We start from the raw sequence: 8308 nt of genomic DNA, 5'->3' as shown, positions 1-8308 counted from the left end.
TCTCGTAGTATTTCTGTTTACCGGGCAATTCGTCATTAGGGAACTAGTTATGAACAAATAGTATAATTTTGTTAAAATAGTAAAATAATACTCCCTCCATCCCAAATTAATAGTCTATATTTTATTTTTGGTTTGTCTCAAAATAATAACATACTTCTAAAAATAAATATCATTTTTACCAAAATACCTTTCATCAAGTCAACCATGACATTAAATGCAACAAAATGATGAAATTAAATATAAGAAAATGATAATTATCGTTTCATTTAATAAAATTAGTGGTAATTAATGTTTTTATAATCTGTGTTTTTTGTGTGTGGACAATAATTTTGGGACGGAAAAATTATATTTTAGATGAAAATATAAGTTAATAGAGTGAACTTTAAGATACAGTAATGGAATGTTATGCTTTAGTGATAACAAGAAAAATTCATCAATTTCCCCTTTCTAAATTTAGAAATTCTAGTTGGGTTTAAATCTTGAAAGTCCAACCTTGACACCCAATGTCTTGACGTCCTGTTGTACTTGGGCCCTAAACTCCGAATAGGTAAACGGTTTGTAACTGGAGCTCCGAATCACACAATCATGCTCCGGAAACACAAAGTAACCAATTGAAATCCGTTCCGTTTCTCTATGCAACTTCACCCTATGCTTCACACTCTTGTACTTATCATCACTTATCGCCTAAATCGAGGGTATAAAATGTAAATCAAGCCAAAGAAGAGGACAAAAGGTGTAAATTGTAATATTTACAAACCTGCATCATATCACCAAGATGAATTAGAAGAGTGTTGGGAAGAGGTTTAACATCAATCCAAGCGTTATCTTTCTCAGAATGAATTTGAAGCCCTCCTACTTCATATTGATTCAAAATTGTTACCACAGAACTATCAGTGTGCACTTCCATCCCCCATACTTTTGATGGGTTGTCATAAAAACACCTTGGATAACGGTATACCCTCAATTGCCCTGTTGAAGGCGACAAGTAACGTTCATTGTCTTCACATAGCTTCAAATTTTGTGTTATTGCACCAAATATGGCCTTTGCTACCCTTGCTTGGTGGACCCCATACTCTTCCAATAATATTCTATGAAAGGACAATCCAAAATATTTTACGGATTGTAAATGTAGATTTTATAGGAAAAAAAATAACATAATTAGCATCTTTTTTCTACGCATTAGCCAAAAAATAAAGATTTTTTCACAGTTAATCATGCATTTGGGATTTGGGATGGAAGTAACTTTAAATTTAACATATAATTACAAAAATTAAATATTTTTATAAAAAATTTAAAATATATTATAATACTAATAAGAAGTTGTATTAGAATAACATGTAACAACAAAATAAAATTAAAGTTATTTTTTTTATTAGTATAGGGATACAATGTGATAATTTCGTTACACTAAATTCTAAAATTCATATAGCGTGAACAAAAATTTTAATTAGGTAAATTCAAGTCACTTGTTTTTCTAGTTAAGTTACTGAATTTTCTAGCTACTGAATTTAATTAAAGAAAAGATCTATGCCAACCAAAATGTACTCATTTTCAGGTTAAAATTGTCCTTTAATCTGTCATGGTATTTGAATGTAATGAAAATGAAAAACTAACCTTAAATCACGAAGCAATGGGTGTTGATCGAGTTGGAGGTGAGTGGGTTGACTCAGTGGAACATTCAATCCTTCAACCCAGTTATAGTTCACTATCCCCCGATCCTTCTGATCATTACTATCCTTATATAGGGCAACCCCAGCAGGCGTAAGGGCAGGGGTACCCCAGAAATACGATAAGGCGGATGTAGGAATTGATCCAAATAATGTCTGTTTGGATTCAAACCCCATTTCAAAAACCCTAACAGCATGTTCATGGAGTTCCGACAGCAACGTTAATGGGATCCCATGGTTGATCAGCCGGAATATTCCCCAATCTGTACAGGCATCCTCGAGTTTCTCAAGGTCCATACGCCGGAGATCTATCACCGGAATTCGATCTTCTTCATTTTCCTGATCATCAAGTTTATCGACATCTTGTTCGGAGGATTGCTGTGTGTTTGGACGGAAGCATGGAGGGTATGATTCTGGAATTGCTTGAGGGTTCAATGATGACTTTCGCATTGAATTTGGGGTTTAGGGATGCAAATTGATTGGTAATTGACTAATTGATATCTATTTTCGGACTCGGATAACCCACTTTTCAATTAGATAAAACCATCTCTAGAGTTAATAACATTTAACATTAACTGCTTTCAAAATCATCAGCTTCATCGATTCCAAAATGTGCTTCATAGATAGCATTGAAAAGAATCATCAGCTTATACCTAACCAGAAAAAAGAAATTGGGTTTAACACCAAACCAGAAATCAGGAACCAAATACCAGAAATCAGAAAAGAATTGAGCTCTAGATTCAAAACAGAAGAAGAAAACCATTTGATTCATGGATTCCAGAAATCAAACATTCATGTATCGATCCAGGAGGTGTAACCCGATAAAGAAAGTTGGACTTACCACATCGGAGAAGGAGCAGTAGCCGGCGCCGGCGATCGGATGTCTGGAGCGGAGATCGGAGAAAGGTCGCAGCTGATAAAGGAGTGTGAAGTGAACGACGTCTGGGGGATGAGGCTCTACGGGGTGAACAAGGTAGTATTGGGGGAGGACAGGGGTATATAGGTAATTTTATTTTAAAACAAATTACCTAAGTTTTGATTTTTTTTTCTTTTTTTTTTACATGCAGGTTTAGAGTGATGCATCATCCAATCTTTTCTTTTTTCTAACAATGTCATAAAGATGTTTTGGATCGTACATATTGTATTGTGGTGTTGTATCATTTGGTTGTATTAATGTTGTTTAGGCCTATTGGATCGTACATATTGCCATGTGCCCCTCCTTTCCACTCTTGTAGCAAGACCCTGCTTGACAAATTCCCTCGTGGCTCTTGCCGCACTTGCCACAAATGCGGCCCTTCTGGTTCCCTGATCTCGAATCGGCGGGCTTTGCCCGCTTGACTGCCGGTTGAGACTGTGTCGGTCGCCGATCTCTCCCCTGAGACTCTGCCTCCTCCCTGGCCTGAGTCTCGAGCTCAATCTCCCTCTTCCGAGCATTTGCCTGAAGCTCGGCAAATGTCCGGTACGTCGAGTTCGCCACAAACTCGCGAATGTCTCTCCTCAGAATACTCAGATATCGACTCATGCGTGCCTGCTCCGGAGACACATGCTCAGGGTAAAACATCGCCCTCTCATGAAACATCCCGGTAATCGTAGTAACAGACTCAGTACCCTACTTGAGGGTCAAGAACTCCTGGGCCAACCATTCCCTTTCCACCTGGGGAACGTACTCGTCTCGGAACATAGCGGTGAACGTCTCCCAGGTCACTGCAACAAGCTCTGTAGAAGTGAAGTGCGCTGTTACGAACTTCCACCAGTCCTTGGCTCCCAAGCGAGGCTGGTTCAGCGCGAACCGTACCCTCAGATGCTCCAGACATGAACATGTGTAGAAGCACCCCTCAATGTCAGAGATCCATCTCATTGCAGCTATCGGATCCCGAGTATCATCAAACTCTGGTGGCTTCGTGTTGTTGAACTCTCGAAACAGCAATTAGTCACCCCCCCCCCCCCCCCCGCAGCCTGGCAGTAGCAACGGCTGTAGTGGCCGCAGCAACATCAGCATCAGTAAGAGCAGCGTACCGCTCGTCAAAAGTCTCGATCAGAGTGGTCTTGATAGACCCAAACATCTCTGGTATCTCAGCCCGGATGGCCGCAACCACCTCCTCATGAATCAACCTGTGGATCTCCTCATCACTGACACTGCTGCTCTCAGGCGTGTGGCGTGTCCCAACCATGATGCCTCTGAAATGCAACATAAAAATATCAGAGACTCGCTCGAGCATACTCGCACTCGATAACTCATTCCTATTTGCTCTTTAGTACCCTAAGGATTCTTACTTGGACTGCGCTCCGGTGTTTCCAATAGTATGTGCCCTTATACTACCGTCCACACCGCATCAGTATTCACCCTAAGTCCTCCTAGGATCCCAGATCATAATTACTCTAACCTGGCTACGCATAGGCTACTCTCCAGCAGACCTCTCATACGCTCCTCGCTGCTACCTATTCACTCTCAAGCATCTCATAGCAGCAGTAATCTCCTAGGCTAAGGCATCACAAATCAGGCCACTAGTCCTAATATGAATACCTAGCCTACTCTAGCATGCATAACATATCATATCATGTCACATAACACCTAATGTAAGGGTATTTTGGGAAATCACCGTTCGGGCGCTGGCTGATCGTACATACTACTTGTTTCTGCTTTTCTCAAACTCTTTTACTTCTAGAAAAATTGTTTCTTTTGTGAAAAATTTCCTCAAATCCTCAGTTTGAGTTCAGATGCGCCCGAAGGTACATCCGAATCCCTCAAACCAAGGCTCTGATACCAACTTGTAACAACGTAATTTTAAAAACAATTTTTCTTTTTAAAACATGCTTCCATTCATAAAATATCACAAAAATCCATTGTATCACATGGTGCCAAAATAAAACAAATCCCAAGATCTCAAATACATAAATTCTTCCAATGTGTACGGATCATGCTGGCGCCTTCCCACGGTCCTCGCTTGTAACGCCCGGGTTTCAGCGCTAAGCATTTTTGACAATGTAATAGTCTAGGTAAACTATTGTAACTATTTTTGAAGTAATAAAAATGAAATATTCGAGTATTATGTGAATTATGTGTATTTATGTGCTTATTATTTAATTATAAATGTATAATTAATAAAGAATAAAAATAAGCGTCAAAATGAAAGTGTGAGATAAACCCGATATCTTTATATAAAGTTGGAGTGGTCGAAACAAGGATTCCGGGGATACAAAGAACGTCGAAATCTGAGTTATAACGAAGAAGTTATGGCCCGTCGAAGTTTTACGGCAAAACCGGCACGGCACCGGGAGACGTAAAAAGTGAATTTATGATAGAAGACTTTTTAGCCTTAGTGATATAAACCAAAGTTGTAGAGTATGTTAAACTGAGAAAATCCGTAAAAAGGACGCCCAAATCTGACTTCGTATGAGGAAGTTATCATTTTTCGAAGTTTCGGCTTAGCAGTGTACAGCCCGAAACTCGAATTTTAGTTCGAGCGGTTTTTGGCTTATGCGGCCTAAATGAAAGTTGTAGTACTCGTAAATACCAACGCATGGATATAAATAACGTCGATAATAGAGTTCATATGCGAAAGTTATGGACGAAGCTTAGTCCCTACTTTTCGAGCGCGACGAATTCGATACAGTTTTGTAAATCCGAGATAGAATGAGAATTAGCCAACGAGGTCTAAATGGGAGTTGAAGATCTCATTAATAGGAACTCAACGGTAAAAAGACAGACAAAAACAGAGCTCGTATATATATATACATATATATATATATATATATATATATATATATATATATATATATATATATATATATATATATATATATATATGCATAACGACCCGTCTTTGGTATGTTGCTTCCATGGTATTTATTTAGAAGTTTTCAAGAGGGACTCGACGAGTCTATAGTCCGACTCGTCGAGTAGGGACGGGATTTCGAGCACGTGTAAGTCGGCGACTCGGCGAGTCCATATTCTGGACTCGGCAAGTCTGCCTGCCAGGAAGAAACCCTAAATCCCCGGGTTTGCTCACTATTTAAGCAATGTTATGTGCCCCAAACTCGCCTACTTCACCCTCAGAGAGCCTGTGAGAAACCCTAAACCATTCCTTGATTGATTAAAGTGTTTTGTGTGAATCCTTGAAGGTTTGAAGAAGAAAAAAAGAAGAAAGGACCAAAGAGAAGAGGTGTAGAGCAAAGATCTAAGGTCAAAATCAGAGTTCATTGAGGTATTTCTCGGAATCCTTCTATTTTGTGCTTAAAACATCCATTGGAACACCTTTAAGGCTAGTTTAATGTATTTTTCAAGCTTTATAGCTGTATAGATGCCTTAATGGGTCGAGATATCCCTAGATCTGTTCATTTAGGAGTTGTAGAGCCCCGATCTATTGCCTTTTTGAAGTTGCTTTGCATGATAACCCTAGATCTAGCCTTTATTATGCTTTTTGAGCCTTATAATCTTCATGGATGCTTATGGGCACGTAAAGATAGAATCTTTACGTGTTAATCGAGCTAAGGGAGCCCAGATCTATAAGTTTTATATGTTGGATTCAAGCAGAATCGAGTTTAGAGTAGCTGCATGCATGCGACTCGGCGAGTCGAGTCGCGAGTCCCCGATTTTTCCCCTTTTGAGTGATGCCGAGTGGGGACCAGTGAGTAGTAGAGTGGACTCAGTGAGTTGGAGGTCAGACTCAGTAATGGAGGGACTCGACGAGTTGTTCGTACAACTCGGCGAGTCCAAGGCAATCTTCTTAGCTCAAGAACAACTCGTCGAGTTGTTCATACGACTCGACGAGTCGGATGCAGATAGCCTGAGTTCTAGAATCGAAAGGGAACTCGTCGAGTTGATGCCGTACTCGACGAGTAGCCACGAGTAGGGTTGATAAGTGAGAATAGAGACTCGGCGAGTTGGCGGCCCAACTCGGCGAGTCAGGTCAACTGTAGGTTGACTTTGACCGGGAGAGTTGACTTTGACCAGGGGTAAAAGAGTCATTTTACGCCAATTCAGTTATTAGTAGTTGATTGAGTGTGTTCATGGAATTGTAGCCGGGGAGATACCGGAGCAGCAGCAGATAGCTTCCAGAGCCATACACACAGCAGCCAGTTCACGAGGTGAGTTTCCTTCCAGTAGGAACGGGTCTACGGCCACAATGTCGGCCCGTTTAGTTAGCAGTAGTTCCGGACTTCAGTCCGATGCAGTAGTTAAAGTGCTTGATGTCTTTGTGATTCAAGCATGTTTTGTGTTATGTGTTCCGGACTTCGGTCCGATGCAGTATATGTGTTATGTTAGCAAATACGTGTTTATGTTATGTTATGTTCAGACAGTTCCGGACTTCGGTCCGATGCAGTTAGTTCCGGACTCCGGTCCGATGCAGGGGACAAGGTCCCAGTCAGTTCCGAACTTCGGTCCAATGCAGCTATTTCCGGACTTCGGTCCGATGTAGTCAGTTCTGGACTTCGGTCCGATGCAGCTAGTTCCGGACTTCGGTCCGATGTAGTCAGTTCCGGACTTCGGTCTGATGCAGTGGGCAAGGCCCAGTATGTGCTTTATTTGTTATTGTGTGGTATGTGGTAGTTTGGGGGAGCTCACTAAGCTTCGTGCTTACCGTTTCATTTTTTGGTTTCAGGTACTTCCGCAAGTAAAGGGAAGAGCTCGGGATGATGGCATCGCACACACCGCAACTTCAGTTTTTGTCCTGGGAGTCGATTCAATTTCTTAGATATGTTTTGATACAGTTGTGACACAGTTTTTCTCACAGTATTTTAGCATGGTTTTATTATGTGATACTCAGTTTTATGATTTTTGTTATACTAAAAATGAAATTTTCGGGTCGTATTTTTGGGATGTTTCAAGTTGGTATCAGAGCCTTGATTTGAGGGATTCGGATACACTTCCGGGTGTATCTGAACTCAAACTAAGGGAAAGATAAAATGATTTTCAAAAGGAAAATGTTTTCGAAAGAATTTTGAAAAGCACTTAGAAAGAAAAGAATTTTTAAACGAGATAAGGGTGTGGTGCATGCGATCAGCCGAGCTCAAGTAAGTATTCCCAAATTACCTATACAAGTTTATTAGTTCAGTTTCGGTTTTAGTTCCAGTTTCAGTAGAACAACATGCTAGAATAGGACTAAGGATCTAGGAGGATGCCTTATGTGCCTGCTATATGTGTTTCAGCTTTATGAGAATTGCATGCTAGTATTGAGTAGATAGCAGTAGGATAGCCTGTTTAGGTTATGCCTGATAGTATGAGTTTAGCATTGTATGCTAGTACAGTTTTCTTTTTCTGAGGATAGAATTGCTTGAGTAGTTTCTTGTGTCAAAATGCTGCTTGCTTTGTGCTTTGTGGGACTCTGAGTGATGGGAGTTAGCCATTAGGTGAATATGTCACATCACATGTGATCAGGGTTGAATAATCTCAGAGTGTTGGATTTGACCCTATTGCGCAGCTCTTGTTTGAGTCCAACCGTTGTAGGGACGAGCCTTTTACTCGAAGGATTATCTGAGCCTCATCACATGTGATGGTATTCAGGTGATGGCTAATTAGCATTATAAGGAGGCCTTCGGCAGCTGAGGACTGGTTTGAGTGAAGTCAGAGATTTTCCTAGGGCAAGCCTAGGATGAGAGTAGCAGAGATCAGTAGTAGTAGTAGTGACTTGGTGGAGTCA

The 8308-nt window shown here is 40.6% G+C and overlaps 1 protein-coding gene across 1 annotated transcript; it reads right to left on the bottom strand.

Annotated features, from left to right (window-relative positions):
- Window positions 1–327: 327 nt before the first annotated feature.
- LOC111903687 (gibberellin 2-beta-dioxygenase 8) lies at window positions 328–2663 on the bottom strand. Its single transcript, XM_023899436.3, has 4 exons — window positions 2509–2663; window positions 1615–2320; window positions 758–1088; window positions 328–684 (listed from the first exon to the last, which is right to left on the bottom strand). The coding sequence occupies exons 2-4, from the start codon at window positions 2115–2117 to the stop codon at window positions 463–465; spliced, it is 1056 nt and encodes a 351-aa protein (XP_023755204.1). The 5' UTR covers window positions 2118–2320; window positions 2509–2663; the 3' UTR covers window positions 328–462.
- Window positions 2664–8308: the final 5645 nt, after the last annotated feature.

The sequence above is a fragment of the Lactuca sativa genome, chromosome 8 (assembly GCF_002870075.4).
Source record: "Lactuca sativa cultivar Salinas chromosome 8, Lsat_Salinas_v11, whole genome shotgun sequence".
In the NCBI taxonomy this organism is placed as follows: Eukaryota; Viridiplantae; Streptophyta; class Magnoliopsida; order Asterales; family Asteraceae; genus Lactuca; species Lactuca sativa.
The sequence above is the reverse complement of the archived record's forward strand: the minus strand, read 5'-3'. Positions and strand labels throughout refer to the sequence as shown.